Source organism: Brachionichthys hirsutus, chromosome 19 (genome assembly GCF_040956055.1).
Source record: "Brachionichthys hirsutus isolate HB-005 chromosome 19, CSIRO-AGI_Bhir_v1, whole genome shotgun sequence".
In the NCBI taxonomy this organism is placed as follows: Eukaryota; Metazoa; Chordata; class Actinopteri; order Lophiiformes; family Brachionichthyidae; genus Brachionichthys; species Brachionichthys hirsutus.
Window position 1 is genome coordinate 1,145,890 of NC_090915.1, and position 17,429 is coordinate 1,163,318.

General features: G+C 54.6%; 2 protein-coding genes across 2 annotated transcripts; both read right to left on the reverse strand.

Moving 5' to 3' along the window:
* Positions 1-13: 13 nt before the first annotated feature.
* aff1 (AF4/FMR2 family, member 1) lies at positions 14-9,327 on the reverse strand. Its single transcript, XM_068753108.1, is given in 19 exon segments — positions 14-201; positions 922-1,042; positions 1,302-1,489; positions 1,556-1,599; positions 1,676-1,769; positions 1,842-1,913; positions 1,993-2,123; positions 2,228-2,291; positions 2,401-2,628; positions 2,718-2,818; positions 2,901-3,704; positions 3,777-3,918; positions 3,993-4,038; positions 4,110-4,137; positions 4,251-4,337; positions 4,501-4,542; positions 5,600-6,244; positions 6,569-6,689; positions 9,275-9,327. Coding segments are annotated over 19 exon segments (3,021 nt in total). The 3' UTR covers positions 14-191.
* A 5,697-nt stretch (positions 9,328-15,024) lies between these two features.
* Positions 15,025-16,639, reverse strand: LOC137908418 (uncharacterized). The gene is made up of 5 exons (XM_068752823.1): positions 16,518-16,639; positions 16,132-16,289; positions 15,968-16,048; positions 15,760-15,890; positions 15,025-15,680 (listed from the first exon to the last, which is right to left on the reverse strand). The coding sequence occupies exons 1-5, from the start codon at positions 16,637-16,639 to the stop codon at positions 15,552-15,554; spliced, it is 621 nt and encodes a 206-aa protein (XP_068608924.1). The 3' UTR covers positions 15,025-15,551.
* Between the last annotated feature and the right edge of the window lie 790 nt (positions 16,640-17,429).

Sequence of the window (17,429 nt, forward strand, 5' to 3'; positions counted from 1 at the left end):
AACGACAACAAGCTCGTCTTCAGTGTTTATTCGTCTCGGAACACAAATTCCTCACATATTTCACAAAAGGAAAACAAAAAGCGTCCTTCGATGTTCTAAACAGCAATTGTTCGGACAGGAAGTGTAAACTCGAGCTTCACTGCTGGGAAACCATCGGCGAGGGACGGTTAGAGGGACGGTCTGAGGACGTCTCAGTCCTGACTTCAAAGACACAGTAGAGAGACGTCTTCATCATTCTCGTGTCCAGACACGGGGAAGCAGCAACGCAGTGTTATAGCCCCCCCACTAAACCCCCAGGAGAGCCGCCCCCCCAACATGCTCCTGCAGTTACCTCAGACGCATCGTTTTCACAAACGTGACGAAAGTGCTTCCTTTAGCAGGATGAGAATCAAATCTGTGCACATTATTCACCGCTTTGAGTATTTAATACTTCAGTTCAGAGTTCATTTCCGACGGTCCGGCGGCGCCGAGCCGGCCGTCCTACCCCGGAGGCAGACCCGATGAGATTCCCCCACTTCTTTCACCAGTGCAAACAAAAGAAGAAGAAGTTCACCCACGCGTGAATCACGTCTGAAGTCCAACCCGATCGGTCAGATTTAATGCAGATAAAAAAAAAATCATTTAAAAAAACCTGAATCCAAATCAAGAACATATTCCTCACTGAAAAGGGAAAATCAATCTCTTTAAGAGAAAATAAATAGGATTGATCGGCGGAACCTTCGCGGTTCCTGCCTTTATTTTCCACGTTCACGACGCGACGCGACGATAAATCGATCAATCAAGGCTGCGTTCAGCCGGGGAGACGGTCACTTCACTCGGGTCTGAAGGTGCCGATCCAAACTCTAAGGCCACGCCCGAAAAAAAAGCCCCGATTCTAAGGCGAGCCCACGACTTGCCTCGGAGCAGCAGCTGGTCGGTCACCTGGTCTTTTGGCTGTGCCGCCTCAGCCATTGGACGCCCCGCCTCGTGTAGCGGACCAGAGCGCTCAAGCTGGACATCAGGTTCAGCCGTCCCTCAGTCCGGTCCAGCTCCGCCAGCAGTCCTGCCGCACAGACACATTCAGTCCAGCTGGACGGAGACAACTCAAGTCTCCAGTAGTCCAAATACTGAAACGGTCCCTGGCCCCGCCCCTCTGCTGCTGAACCTTGGAACGCGGTTCTTGGGGTGCCTTTAACTTCTAAAGTCTCGTATCTTTTCATAATAAATATGTTGAATCCCAGGAGCCCCCAGAACATGCGAGTGGCTCCGTTCATCCGGATCCAACCCAAACCTGGGGGGGGGGGGGGTTCTGTTGTTCTTACCGCTGCCTTTGTGCGCCAGTGCCTCGGCCCGCTCCCAGAGGTCATGGGCGTTCAGGAACAGCGTGGTGATGTCCACGTACGAGCACACGACTTGTTCGATGGCCAGAGGAACCTCCACGCCGCCGCTGGGGGCGGAGCTGCCAGAGGGGTTGGCGGGAGACGGCGCGCCGTGGGACGGGGTGTCCACCCTAAACGAGGACAGAAGCGTTCAGAGGCGCCGCGTCGACGCATCAAAGTCTGCTGGCAGGACTTACTTTGACGTCAGGACAGAAGGACTGGAGGTTTTGTGAGGAGGGTTCTGAAAAAGACCCACATCGAATGAGGACGGGACCGGGACCGGGACGGTGTGAAGGCGGGCCGGTCAACACATTTACCTTGAAGTGGTCGGACAGCGTCTTTGAATACTCGAGTGCAGTTTTGTGCTTCTGGCGGAACATGGCCATGTGTAAGAGGGACTGGCACTGCAAGCTGAAGACACGGGGTTCCGATCAGCAATCAATACGGCCGACAACAGGACCGATGAGTCATCAAACCTCCTACCATAAAGCTACAAAGTCTTTTTCTGAGGGCGGGGCCGAGGCGTCCACTGGGTTTTTAAGTTTCAGCACAAACCTGTGAGAGCAGAGGGACAGTAGGACGAGAAGGTTCCAGCAGGGGGCCAACAGAATCAGTACCGGGGGGGGGGGCATACTTCAGCAGCTCCATCGTCTCTGCAAACATGGTGAAGGAGGACATCTGGGGGTCCTTCTCCATGGCGACGGCGCTCTCAACAAAACACATGGCTGAGTCCAGGTAGCAGAGCGCTTTACGGACCTTATCTGGCTGCAAAGACAGAAGGACAGCCGGGGGGGGGGGGGGGCGGCCTGCCGGTCAGCAGGGGGCGCCGCCTCAGCGCGGCCCGCCGCTGGGCCGGGCCGGGGACTCACCTCGGCGTCGGCTTTGTGCTTCAGTTTCTTGGCCTCTTTGATGTAGCGCTTCACCTGATACGGCCTGCAAGCCAACGCAGCGGCATTAGCCACGCCCCCTCGAGGGGAGGCGGTCGACAAGCAGCGCGGAAACGCACGGCTCTTAACTACAACGGTGCTTTGCGTTGTATCACCTGTCCTCTGCTCTGTTGGACAAACCCTCCCTGGGGGGCTGTGAAGCCGGCGGGGCGGCGAGCCCAGCCTCTGGGCGTGTCTGCTGCAGAGACACGCCCTTCGCACCGTTTCTCCCGCCGCTCCTCTTGCGCTCCTCCATCCTGCGTTTGGGAGTCGGAGGCTGCAGCAAAGAAACCGGATGCTTCCCGGCCTTCGGCCGCCGACCCGCTGCAGCCTCCCCGGGTTTTCTGCAGGAGGTGAGACCAATCGATCGGTAGTCGCGTGTTAGGACCCGCCCACAGGAAGAAGCTGACCCCGCGCCGAGCGTGGAACCTACTGCAGTCTGACGCCGTGGTTTGAGGCGTTCCCGTTATCCTGCCTGGCTTTCTTCCTGGGAGCGGATGCAGCGTCGGATGCAGCGTCGGATGCAGCGTCTACCTTTAAACAACAAACCACAGGTTCTGCTTAGCAACACGGCCGTCTCTCTGCACGCCGACGAGAAGCCCGCGTCGTGTCTCACGTCTGGGGGCACACGGCTTCGGGGGCGTTTGGCGGCCCCGCCTCCTCCGGCCGGCGCCGGGACCCGACCCCATCCCTTCGCTTTGCTGGAGATCCGGGGGACTCTGGAGAGCAAACCCAGATCGATCCTCACCAGCAGGGACGCAGGGGGTCGGAGGGGGTCCTGGGCCCCCCGGGCTGGACGCCCAGCCTTCCTGGGGGGCTTGTGGGCGGAGACCTTTGTGTCCTTTTGGCTGCTGGTCTCAGACTTTGATTCGCTCATTCTGACTGGCGGGGCAGGAGAACGCCTTCCGGGCTGTGCTGGGCTTTGGGAGGGGGAGGGGCAGGAGCAGGAGCAGGGGTTGGGGTCCCGCCCCCCACATGATGGGCACCGACTGCACGCGACCTTGGACCCGTCCTTTCGCTTGTCGATGGTCCTCCTGCTTTTTCTGCTACGTCCCGGTTTCATCTTGACTTTGGGCCGATCCGTGAAACCCGGGTCTTTGTCCGGCGTCGCTACAGCCTCCTCACGCGCCGAGCCCGCCGCCGCCGCCGGTGGCGAGGAGGACGTGGTACGTGAAAGCTTCCTGCCGCAGCGCTCTGAATCGGCGGGGGGGGGCACGTAGCTGTCCTGCTGGGGACCCGGTCCCGGACCACCAGAGCGGTCCTCCCGCTGGGGGCTAAAGTGGCGGGCGGCGCCGACCGCCTCCACACTGAGAGGGCGTGGGAGCCGTTGATCAGCGCTGGAGTTCTGCTGGCTGGGCCTGATCCAGTTCCCCAACTGCCAGTCACGAGTCGCCGGCGGAGCGTCCGGCGGAGCGTCCGGCTGCAGGAGCAGCACAACGGGTCAACACAACAAACACACTAAAAACACACGAACACACAAACAACAGGCGACCTCGGCTCTCTGGCGCCGCTCCGCCGGCCCCCCCGCCGGCCCCCCCGCCGCGCCTTTACTGCCCGACCCCGATCTGGAGCTGCTCTCAGAGTCGCTGGAGCTGCCGGACTGGACCGCTCTGGATGGCGCCGCTGCAAACGGACTGCGGCACAAAAACAACAACCGTCTGATGAAGCCAGCGTCAAACCCAGGTCCCCAAATCAGAGGTTAACTTACAGCTGGGGGGGCCGGGGTGGAGCAGGGAGGGGGGGCCCACCGGTATCTGGAAGAACAGAAGAAAGCTCACAGGACCGGAGATTCAGGTTCTAGAAAAACAGCGATCCGCCGACTCACCGCGTCCCGGAGAGACAGGATGGACTTCCTGCAAACACAAACACAAACACCGAACGATCATTCAATCCATAATCGATACGATTGATGTTCTTGACATCTCACCTCATCAAAGTTTGTGTGCAAATTAAAACGACCTCTTACCTTGGCTGAGATCTGGGATTTGGAGAGGTCACCTGCACCAGGTGTGTGTATGGCTGTCAGGAGAGGGGGCCATGAGTGGGCCATCTCCTGTGGGGGGGGGGGGGGGGGAGTCCGTCACACACACACACACACACAAGCTTCACCTCCCAGAGATAAACAATCCTCCCCAACGAAAGGCTAAGAAAGTTTGTTTTTCTTATTTGTATCCATTTAATGAAATATCTACCTGTAATCTTTGATCTGGACTCACCTTTAATATGTCGTCAACACAATGAACCTCCCTCGTCTTTGTCTGAGGAGAAGAAAGGCAGAACCAATCAGAGGGAAGCGAGCACACGGCCTGCAGCACGGGCTAGCATCGTTAGCCTAGCCTCGCATCCAAGCAGACGGATGCTTCTTAATGCGTTAATGATCTGATTTTAATGTGCGTGCATGGATGAAGAATAAATCCACATCAAAAATAAAACTTAATAACGGTCTTATTACACGTTTGAATTTGATTATAACCGACTGTGAAAGAAGCAAAGGCATGTAATGACGCATTCACCTGCTTAATGTAGCAGTCTAGCATAAATCAGTTTAAAATAAAAGGTTAAAAATTAATTCAGTTCAGTCCAGTCAAACTGCTCCACTCCAGGATTTCCTGGTGATCCAATCACAAGAGTCAATACAGGAAATGTTCCAAATCACATTTTTGTTCACATAAAACAAAAGTTCTTAAACCCCCAAAGCAAACTAAAGTTGAACCGGTGACTTCAGGAAGGCCGGAGGGTCCTCCGGTCCTTTCAGGTCACCGCCCGGCTCCGCCCACGGCCGCGGCGTCAGGCTGAAATCGGCTGCTGCTGCTATGCTAACGTTGGCGCTTCTCATCAGACACGGCGCCGCCTACGTCGGCGTCGTGCTTCGGATTTAGATTCGACTGATTTCAAGTCACAAATGATCGAGTTGCTTGTTCAGAAGCTCAAGATGAATCTGCGAAAGTCAAGTCAGCATTTATGCACGCGTCTGGTAGCCATGGTAACACTTTGCCCATGCGTTCAGGTAACGGAGCCGTGGTCCGGTAGCTATGATGTCAGCAGCGCGACCTCGTTCGGGGGCGTGATGCAACAGCGCCCCCATGGGCCGACAGCAGATAAAAGTGTTCTCTGAACGGACAGAGCCAACAGGCCCCGGGGCAGCTGAGGTAACACACAGAGGTCATCCCCGGAGGCGACGCCCAAAGGTCAGCCGCCGGCGTTCACCTTCTCCACCGCCTCTCTAAACCCTACCGTTCGGAACGCCCCGCGAGCAGAGCGGGATAATCTGCTGGAATAATTATTCCGTTACGGGATCAGCGCCGGTCGACTCACCTCCTCACACCGTGGGAACATCGTTGCTCTCGCCGGGTCAGACTTGTTGAGTAACTCCGGGAGAGGCACGTACGGCTCAGGTGAGGGCTTGAGCTCGGGAGACTCACTGCCCACCTGGTCCTGACCATCCATCGGCCGCACGTACGCCGTTGGCTTCCGGGTCACGACCACGCTCGGCTGCTTGGACCGGAGCGAAGGGAAGGCCTGGGACGGCAGCGCGCTTCCTTTGCTGACCTGCTGCAGGGATCCGTCCTCGGGGGACCGTTTTGGGGTGGTGGTGGAAGCACCCTCAGGGGGGCCATGCCTATCGAGGGGGGGCTTACAGTCCGGGGCGATGTCGTCTTGTGGTTGTGATTTAGCATCAGGAGACCGAGGACACGTCTTTTGACTGTGGTTCAAAGACACATTTGCGTTTGAGGACGTGGACGGATGACCGACCGGGCTAGGAGACGAGGTGCTGGAGGCGCGGCTCTGGGTGGACGCGTGCTGGACCTGGTTCTGGAATGCAGCATTGGCTGGATTATCTGCGCTCGGCTGACCCTGAATGGGCAACGGCTCACGAGCCGAGGGACAGGGATTATTCACGCCTTCGTAACTACCCAGCATCCTCTGGATTCTGCTGGACAGCTCGTCCCCTTTGTTCGTCTGCAAAAGAGGACAAGCGTCCGAGTTTAAGCAACAAAGACAAACTAATACAGAAGCCTCTGCTTTCCCTCAGGAAACCGGATCAATATTAAATGTGTTTCTGACCGCTGGAGCTACAGAAACACCTTCACGGCGTTCTCTAAAAGCCAGGTGACATCATCCACCTTTCTGTGGCTGCTTCGCTTCTACATCGTTTCAGACTCGTACTGAAACACGACACAAAGCAAAGAACAAACATCCTTTCATCCAGAACAGAACAGGCCACAGGCGCCGCTCGTATTTCCATGCGAACGGTCCAAACCGGTTTGAGCGCCGGCGCCTCACCTTGTACGGCTCGCCGAACAGAGGCACGCTCTGAGCGCCGAGCTCCGCGGCGGGGCTTATTCCCAGGTTCCTCTGCTCCCACGCCCGGAGGCGAAGACGGTTCCTCTCTTCATTGTACACGCTGTGGGACATGACGGAAGACGTGAACGCAGGACTGAGCCACCCTGAGCACAGGTAACCAGGTAAATGTGAAACATCCCACGAAGCTCATCAAAGGACGCCGGCGATGTTAAAACGCTCTCAGAACAGTAACCGAGCCCGGCTCATGGCTGAAGAGCCGAGGGCAGAGCCGCCCCCCTTATAGCCCCACACAGGTGTAACCAGGATTCACCAGATAACCCATCTGTTCTCTCCGGTCCCCAAAGACGCAGCCCAGGCAGGCACCAACTGGGTGAAGACAACTACCCGTCCCCCCGTCCAGCACGGAGACAACCTACAGCAGGTCCCGCGAGGGCAGACCCGTCCAAGACTCCTAAAACATTTGGGTACAAACCACTTGTGTGTACACGTTTTCACATTTGGTACTTTTCTTCCCAAAATACAGGGAGGACTATCCTCAGCATCCCCAACGGGACGTTGCCATGCCAACAACAGGTGCAACAGATGGGCACTTTCTAATTCAGCGTTGAGAGCGTCCACACTGTGCTCTGCTCAGTCGCAGCTGAGCCCACGTTAAAAACAAACACGCATTTTAAAAACGTAATAAAATAGGGACGAAAAGGAGGAAAACGAACGACGACTCTGGAAGATGAACTGCAGAATGATCACGTGCACAAATACACAATTATCTAACACATCTCCACCCCTCTGGACCAGCGGTGGCTATTTGGAGCAGTCCGGATTTCCCCGTTTGCCATCCGGGATGCACAATTCCCATCCTTAAAACGAGCTATAATTCGGTTACACCTGAAGCTCCTCTGAAGATGAGACAAATCTGAACGCGCCGCATCTCCAGTCAAACACGACGAATACCAGGAACGGACTCCTCCCCCCCCCTCAGTCACCCACCACAAGAAGCAGATAGATCTGAGAGAATTTAATTATTAACACACAAAATTACATTTTCATTGTTGTACAAAAATGAGGGGTTAAATCTGCTTAAGGAAGCACCAAACAGAATTTTGAATAAAAAGTGTGAATATGAGCCTCGAGCAGAAAACCATTTTAAAGACCATCATGACGCAACAACACGGCGTGACTGATGCAAAGACGGCAACACACGCCAACAGGCGGGCAGAGGAGAGAGGATTCAAGGTTAAACACCTCCCCTCCCGAGGGCAGACGCTGGCTGGGGGGTAATCTGGGACTCGGGTGTCCCCTCCAGTCAGCTCCAAATGTGTAAGGAATGATGAAATAAATCAATAAATCAAGACCCAGACCTCGATATTAAACAATTAAATACTGAAAGGATGCCGAGGATGGAACTACCAGGGAACAGGGCTAGAGGACGACCCAGGAGAAGAGACATGGACGTAGTGAGGACATGAGAGGGGCTGGTGTTGGGGAGGACGATGCAAAGGACAGGGCTAGAGGACGACCCAGGAGAAGAGACATGGACGTAGAGAGGACATGAGAGGGGCTGGTGTTGGGGAGGACAATGCAAAGGACAGGGCTAGAGGACGACCCAGGAGAAGAGACATGGACGTAGTGAGGACATGAGAGGGGCTGGTGTTGGGGAGGACGATGCAAAGGACAGGGCTAGAGGACGACCCAGGAGAAGAGACATGGACGTAGAGAGGACATGAGAGGGGCTGGTGTTGGGGAGGACGATGCAAAGGACAGGGCTAGAGGACGACCCAGGAGAAGAGACATGGACGTAGTGAGGACATGAGAGGGGCTGGTGTTGGGGAGGACGATGCAAAGGACAGGGCTAGAGGACGACCCAGGAGAAGAGACATGGACGTAGAGAGGGAGGACATGAGAGGGGCTGGTGTTGGGGAGGACGATGCAAAGGACAGGGTGAAGTAGAGAACTTCGGGTTGCTGTGGCGACCCTCACGGGACAATAGGGGGTGTTATTCCTCACAGATCTTTCAGTCCATCTTGTTCTCCATTTATGAGGTGTAATTCTTATAGTTCACTTTCAAACAGCTGTGATTAGAGAACATCACAAACACGTGCAATACATTTTAAAATAAAACCCAGGAAGAACAGTATAAATAAGTTCAAGGAGTAACGAGAAAGAATTATTTTAATTTAAGATTTAATCCAATGCCTTTAATTTTTTTTATAGGTATCACTATTGTTATTAATAATTTGTTTGCCAACATAAAAGCTACAGAGAAGTCTTCCTTAAAATAAAATAAACTTAAATATTTAATTAGATTAAATTAGAATTTGTTTTTATTAATCCACGTTTTTGGTTCAAAACTGCAGCCAAACCTGTGAATAAAAATTAGTTTGACGTAGTGAGGAAAGTTACGAGAGAAGGATGACGTCATTCTGTCAACTTTAGCACATCTCCTCTGGACAGTTCAGAGCATTTAGTTAGTTAGAGCCACTAACTGGTTCCTACTAACTGGTTCCAACTAACTGGTTCCTACTAACTGGTTCCTACTAACTGGTTGACTGACTTCAAAACACTTCCGGGCGACGACATTCCCGACAGACGCGTCCAGTGTGGCGCTGCTAGCTTGACTAGCTAATTAAGCCGTAGCCCCGCGGCTACGGGCAGCTAGCCGCGGCGGGGGGGGGGGGGGCTGCCTACCTCGGCGGAGACGCCATGGTGCGCCGCTAACAACAACCGAAGTTGGCTGTCATGCGTGTCTGCCGGTCGTCGCCACCGGGCCCCTCTCATGCGGCCGCATTGCGGGCCGGTGGAGGCAGTCGGGCGGCTTTAATGGCCGTCGGGCCGCCGTTGTTTGAGACTTCTTCGCGTTGGGCTCGTCCACTCTTTCTGCGAACTGGACTGTTCCACTCTGCGCCGCCCTCCGGGGGCCGAGCTCGGCTTTATGCACTCGATTCAGCGCAAGCTCGTCGGGAAACGCTTCTAAACTAGCTTTGTGGCTATCATGCGCCTGGATGAGAATTGATCGATCGGCGGAGTCCAACAGGAGCATTATTATATGCCGTTTTTCTTAATCTCTACAGTTCAATATTCAATGGCCGAACTTTCCACCGTTACCCCCCCGCGTGACGGACTTGGTACAGTCGCCTGTGTTTAGCTCGGGCTCGTGTTGGGTTCAAACCTTTACTCATTTGTCACGTGATAGCTGAATTTAAATCTAATTTGCATTTTTAATGCGATTCATGACGTAATGAAAAGGTAAGGTAAAACTCTACTCAGAATAAAATGACATGACTGGCTTTTTGAAACAGATTTGGGAGATGTGTGTGTTGGTTCTGAGTCATGCAGGTGGAGGTAAATCACGAATAGCAAAAAAGAATCAACTTTGTTCACCAATTGTTAAACTGGAAGAAAAATGACATCTGTGAGAATAACTGCTGTACAAGATGGTTCTCCTGAATGTTGGAGGCAGGGCAGTCCACCAGGAACGTCCAGAGGCCAGGATCACTCACCCTTCCTCAATAGTGACCCTACACGAGTGCTGACCCAGAACCAGGTCCACATATTCATCTCCTGCGCCTCAGAGACCGGTTTGGACCGGCCACTGCCACAGCAGCAGAGACCGTTCGTACACGTAACAGTCAGAGTAATTAGAAATCTCTTTAGGAATAATAGATTTGTCTTCACCGAGCTCACACTGATGCTGGGCCGAGGGCCCCTGTGCGGAGGACGATGACATCATGGTCCTGGGCCGAGGGCCCCTGTGCGGAGGACGATGACATCACGGCCCTGGGCCGAGGGCCCCTGTGTGCAGCTCATTACCGGAGGACGATGACATCACGGTCCTGGGCCGAGGGCCCCTGTGCGGAGGACGATGACATCACGGTCCTGGGCCGAGGGCCCCTGTGTGCAGCTCATTACCGGAGGACGATGACATCACGGTCCTGGGCCGAGGGCCCCTGTGTGCAGCTCATTACCGGAGGACGATGACATCACGGTCCTGGGCCGAGGGCCCCTGTGCGGAGGACGATGACATCACGGTCCTGGGCCGAGGGCCCCTGTGCGGAGGACGATGACATCACGGTCCTGGGCCGAGGGCCCCTGTGTGCAGCTCATTACCGGAGGACGATGACATCACGGTCCTGGGCCGAGGGCCCCTGTGCGGAGGACGATGACATCACGGTCCTGGGCCGAGGGCCCCTGTGTGCAGCTCATTACCGGAGGACGATGACATCACGGTCCTGGACCGGTCAGCCCAGACCCAAACTAAACACGAGCCTGTGGGGTGGCTTGAAGGATGAATGCAACCGCCTGACGGACAACGTAAAAAGAACAGGTGTGTTATTTTATTGAAAATCCGTCAGAGCATGAAGAGATTAAAGCGATATTGATTGATATTGATCGTGTGTAACCCGTGGTAGAACACTGCTTGATTGTTTAGCTCATTGTGTTGACAGAGAAACGTCTGTGCTGCCTTTTCACACCCTTCAGACGGGACGTCTCGGACCCGCCCATCTGGCCGTCCTTGGCCGTGTTCCTCCGAACGGAAGAACAAAGCAACACTTTATAGTCTGATGGATTTCCTCCTGGACATTCTTATGTTGAAGCTGTGTGTGTGTGTGTGTGGAGGGCGGTTAATCTTTGGAATGATAAAGCTCCTGCCTGCACAAAAAGTTGCCATTTTAGGTGCAAACTGTTTATATAACATAGGATATTCTTAATCTACTTTAATCGGTCGGTAATCAAGTGGAAACAGGAAATGGGCTTGCAATAACAGAGACTCATCTAAAAGTTCTACTTAAGGTCATAAAGATGACTTTAAAACTTCCCAAAATTCAAACACGTGACAGGAAAAGAAGATTCTACAATGTTTTATTATCACCGTGAACACTGACAAACGTTCAAATCTATTTACACTCTTCATTTCAGTGAGAACCGTCCCATCGTGCTCAGGTTGCTGTTTCTAGTAAAGTCGTGTTCAAACCGGATTCTCCTCCTGGAGCAAAACCCAAAGGCAGGTTTTCAGAGTCTACGTCGGAAACAGAAGAAGCGCCGCGCCAGACATTTACAGAGAAACACTTTGTCGAACAAACACTGCAAATCTCAGAGGACATAAAAAAGATCTGCAAGTGGCGCTAAATAAATTGTTATAACACAACCGAGACTAAACAACCGCTGTGAATCCTGAATCAGAAGATGTCAGTGATCCTTGTAGAATGTAACTCAATACTACTTCAAATATACTCTGTACTCCAGGGGGCGGCAACCTTTTTCATGACGCGCCACTTTACAATAAACGCCAGCCCAGAGCGCCAACACTTCCTACTTTAATAAAATAAAACGGTTTGCCGTATTTAAACATGTTCACTAACTACCAAGTGTCTTAGGTGAGCGTTATGTGTAACACTGCAGATCAATAAATCAGTGCTAAGCAGCCTCCTTCGTGTGTCTCCGTCAGCAAATTGGAACTTTTAACAGGACACTCCGGTTAGCATTCTTTGCTAGCGCTGCGTTTTATCCGGCCGGTCTCTGAAGTCTTTTTCGTGTTTCGTGTCAAAATGTCGCTGCGCAGTCGAGTCGATGTCGTACAATCGGCGCGTTCACAGCGAAGGCCGACGGCGGGAAGAACGGCTGGAACTAGGTTCACTAGCCATGCTAACGCCAGCTAGCCAACTGAAGACGGCGCCCCGGGAGACGCGCTGGCTGCAGGAGCATCTCCGCGTGCCTTAGGTTGCCGGCCCCTGCTGTACTCGATTACGTTTATTCTGCTGGTACTACTTTAGAAATAAACCTCGGCCAAACACAGTTCATTGTTATAGATCTTAATATTCAACATCGTGTACACAAAGAAATCGCTGACAGAATAATAACGAGCTTGATTTGGAGTGAAAAGTAATTCATTTGGATTATACTTGCGTACGTCCACTCGTACTGGACTGATATTTTTTACAGTGTGGCATCAGATGAATGGATCTGACTCCCAGACTTTATCCTCCTCCTTCCGGGTTGGACTGGTTTCGATTTCTCGTCCAGAGGATGACGAGAAAGGGGGGACACTTGAGGACCTTGTCCCCGAGGACGTCCCCCGCGGCGGCGACTCGTACGCAGAACGAGGTCGCAGCCGCCGCTGCGCTGAAGTGCGGCGTGACGTCATAGCGGAGGCCGCAGGGGTCAGAGAGGACGGAGCGGCTGCTGTGTGCGTGAAGCGGCCCGGGGGCGGGGGCCGTGGCGTTCACCTCCAGCATCTCATGTCCGACCTCAGAGAGGTCCACGGGCAGCACCACGTAGGCGCGGTGGAAGCGCTCCCCCACGGTGCACCGGAGCGCCGTGGACCAGCAGTACTCCCCGAGGTCTCCTGGGGGGACACAGCGGTTCCTCGTGACGGACCATCGCTACGATGAAGGGCACACGAAGAGACAACACACACGCCTGCACCGCGCCGTGGTGAGGATGATGATGGTGAGGCTCTGACTTCATCCCTCAGATCTACAAACTGATCAACCCTACAGATGATCCAATTATTGATTGGCAGCAGCTAACAGGTTATATTATAAACATCATACCAGCATCTGTAGCTCGTAGCTAGCTGTAACTTAATCTGTAGTCACACACAGAAACCCTGGGATCACAGCGCCCCCTACCATGAGGCAGGAAAACTGCGTGCCTCACCTCATGCCTCTTTTCCTGCCGTTTCCTGATCGATCAGCACAAAAAACACGTTACGATCAGCTGAACTATGGTAAATAAAGTAAATAGAGACATACACAGTTAGCTAGTACCGCTAATCGATCAATCCATGCTGAGGATCAGCTGATCAGAGATTTAAAATGAGAAATAAGTGGAAACGTTAGTCAGCGACTGTTCTGTGCTGGTTTATCGTGACGGACCGGAAGCTGTGCGTGTTGGGTCAGGGTTCGGGTTCGACCTTCCACCCCGACTCACACAGCTTCCGGTCCGTCACAATAAAACGCCTGCATGTACCTTCCCTCAGCACGGACAGCTGCTTTCACACGTTTCACTGCAGAAATATGACTCTGACTTTTTGGGTTTGACTTCTTTGCTGCCTGCCACCGGGTGAGCCCCCCCCTCCCGATCCTTACCTTCCGTGGAATCTTGGAACTGCACATTGAGCCGGTCCTGGAGCCGTATTTTCCTGATGTACGTCATCCCGGTGCATTCCAGCAGGCAGTCCGTGAGCTGCGTCACGGAGTTGGGTGTGCGTCGCAGCAGCGGCTCCGGGTCCGTGCACGCTCTGTCCCCGGCAGCCAGCAGGACAGGACACAGGACGAGAGACAGCAAGGCGGTGAAGTACCTGGACATCCTGTCCGGGAGGCCCGACGACGCAGAACCTGTGGGTCGAGTCCCTCTGGCCTCTCTGAGTTCGATTCTTGCTGCACGACTTCGGAACCACAGAGTTTATGTCCTCTGCAGCCAGAAAAGAGTTGTTGTTGTTGTTGTTGTTTAAAAGAAGTGGGAAGGCGAGGAGGTCTGGAAGGCACGCTGCTCCCCTGCGCACGCGCACCCGCGCCCGGAGCGCAGAGCCAAACTCCCTCGTGTCGAAACATGAACTGTCTGACCCCCCTCCGCGCCACCAGGGGGCCCCAAAGCTGCGCGTCCCGCCTCTTCTGGGGATCATTATCAACACATTGATGTTGGTTTGTTGTGTTTCCTTATTTAAAGTGAACTCTTTATAAATATCAGCCGGTTTTATTTCTCGGGGGTTTTAGAGTGGCTCAGCTGAAGATGTTTGATTTTTACTGTAGCTTAGTAGAACATCTAAAGCTCACAAACTGGGGGCCCCCACCAAGCTGGAGACGGCCCTGCTGGCTGGACTGAAGTCCTGAGCGCCTGGCAGACGGGACGCTGGGATTAATCCTCTTTTCCAGAATGCAACTCTCATCCAAAACGAACCTGATAAACGAGGCAGCGCAGGAACTGTTGCTGAGTCAGCTTTATTTAAAGAGATCAGTCAGTTGGTTAAATGATTATAAGAGGAATAAAACATCTCCACCTAAGCGTGACCGGTGGCAGCGCGGCACGCATAAAAACACAAAGAACACCCGTTAAATACACAGAAAGTACTTCAGAGGAATCCTGCTGTTAAAATGTTGACTCAAACATCAAATAAATCAAATCATGACACGGAAAAAAAGATAAATGTCGATTATTAGAAGCTTTGCATTGTCCTCGCTCTACCTGTGGGAACAGGAAAATGGAATGCGGCCAATGGACATAGCTGGAGGACATGTAGCTGGAGGACGGAGCTGGAGGACATAGCTGGAGGACATGTAGCTGGAGGACGGAGCTGGAGGACGGAGCTGGAGGACATGTAGCTGGAGGACATGTAGCTGGAGGACAGAGCCGGAGGACATGTAGCTGGAGGACGGAGCTGGAGGACATGTAGCTGGAGGACGGAGCTGGAGGACATGTAGCTGGAGGACATGTAGCTGGAGGACATGTAGCTGGAGGACGGAGCTGGAGGACGGAGCCGGAGGACATGTAGCTGGAGGACATCAGAATCAGAGGGCTCACAGACAGCAGCAGGACAGCCGTAAGCCGCCCTCATGCACATCCTGCTGTCCTCCCGCTCAGAGGACAGAGACCGGCCTGTGGACGGGACTTGGCCCGGGACAGTCCCACATGTTCTGTAAGGAACACTCAGCAACAGTTGGTGGCTTTAAATAGGCCGCTGTGCTTTATTTAAAGACGGACTGGCAGCATGTCCTGCAGCCACACTTCATGTCCAGCTCCCGTTGGACACTCCCAAGAATGTCCCGCGTGTCTTTTCATCCAGAATAATGCAACAGTTATTCGTATTTTGAGATTAAGGCCAACCTTCGAGTGCGTTTTACATTTTGTGTTGTTGCTCAAACAGAGAAACAGGAAGGTGAAGCTGTCCTTTGACTCGGACACGTTGGACACACAACTTCTACTACACTCTAGTGAGGGACAGACACATCGTATCTGATACTGGACTCTACTCGCCGCCGCCGCCGCCGCAGCCGCAGCTGGCGGTCAGATAGACGGAGGGCATGAAGACGCTGTGGGACTCGTCCACGTAGACCACGGGCACCATCTTGTGGGAGGCGGCCTGGCAACATGGCCGCTGAAGGACAGAGAGGAAGAGTCAGGTCGCTGCGTCCGTGTCCACAGTTCAGCCGTCCCCTTCCACGCTTTCAACGTACCTGTGAGCCGGCGTCCGGGGCGTCGCCGTGGGACCCCGGGCATTCCACGGGGCCGACTCCGGGGTCACAGAGGACACACTGAGTCACGGTCAGGCTGTCGGGATAGACCACCCAGCTGTCCCATCCCAGATCTGTCCAAGAGGGGGGGCCGGGTCACACGTTGCCATGGTTCCCACATGCACACACATGAACGCACGCCGCTGCTCACCTGTCATGAACACCTCGGAGGTCAGAGAGCAGCACCGCAGGCCTGTGCTGTTTCCATCGGCTGGCGGGGAGGAGTCGGCGGCTGGGGGGGGGGGGGGGGGGCAGTGAAGGTGTCAGACGGCCATCTCATCTACAGCAGCTCCAAAATGCTCTGATTCCCTTTACCTGCAGCGACCACAGGTGTGTGAGGCATGCTGGGAAAGGTGCGCCTCCACTGCTCTCTGACGGCGTCCAGCCCCCCAGCAGGAAGCTGTGGCTCCACCTGCAGGTGGAGAGCGCCGAGCAGCGTCTTCCTGATGGACTGCAGCGACCCGCCGGGGCACCTGACGTCACACGGAAACGAAATGTAACAGCATTAAAGGAACGATGATGGATCGGAGTGAACGATTGGATATCGGTGTCTGCCCCGGGCTGAACGGGCGCCCTTCAGCGGCGTGGGCCGTGGAAGCGCCTCGAAGGCGGCGCCGGCACAGCTGCAGACAGCGCTGTTAAAGGTTAAAGGTTAAAGGTTAAAGGAGGTCAACAGGACGGCGGGACGAGGCGAGACCGACCTGCGGCGGGGGGCAGCAGCGCCTGCGGAAGCGGCGGGTTCCTCCCCGGACGGTGGCAAGACGAAGGCCAGAACCAGCGAAGAGCCCAGGAGCACCATCAGGAGGGTGGACGCGGGGGACATGGCGAAACCGCTGCGGAGTGCGAGTCCCGGGGACGAAGCCTGTGGGTTCTGTGCGTCTGGTTGGACGAGCAGAAGGGAGTGGCCCGCCGGCGGTGCTGCACGAGGAACACGTATCGTTCCTCTGGCCTGGGAACCTGGGTTTTATCTCCCCGAGCGCCGGCCCGGCCTTGAGATATAACATTGTTGTCTTTTTACGCCTGTGAACGAGCCCAAGGTGTCCGACCCGGCAGAGACGGGGACAGAGACAAGACACGCAGGCAGGAGTGAGAACAGCGGGCCGCATCTGGACCTGGGGCAGGAGTCCGGTCCGGACCCGGCTGCAGCTTCGGGGTTTCACTTCAGTCAGAGGAATATAGGGGCGGCGTCCTCCTGTGGGACGACGACCCAATACTGATCAGCTAAACCCGGATCGTACTGCAGTACTACCCCGAGGAGGGCCGTACTAGTACACCTGTCTAATAGTGGTGACCACCAGAACCACATTGTGATGGGACCCAGTGGAGGCCAGGAACCGAACCGTTAACCCCCCCAGAACAGTCTGATCACACACAAGAGCCCCCCCCCCCCCAGCATGGGAAGGTTCTTACAGTTAAAAAAAGAGAACGAAGCGCGTTTCAATAATCAGGACTAAACCCAAAACAGGCAAGATGGCGGCGATCAGCTTCATTAAACTCCCATGAGTTGACCCAATAAGATCAGCAGCCGGCGTTCAAGGACGGGACGGGGAGGGGGGGGCGCAGCACAGCGCCGCTTTCACCTGGCCCGGGCCGGGCCTCAGCCGGCCAGCGAC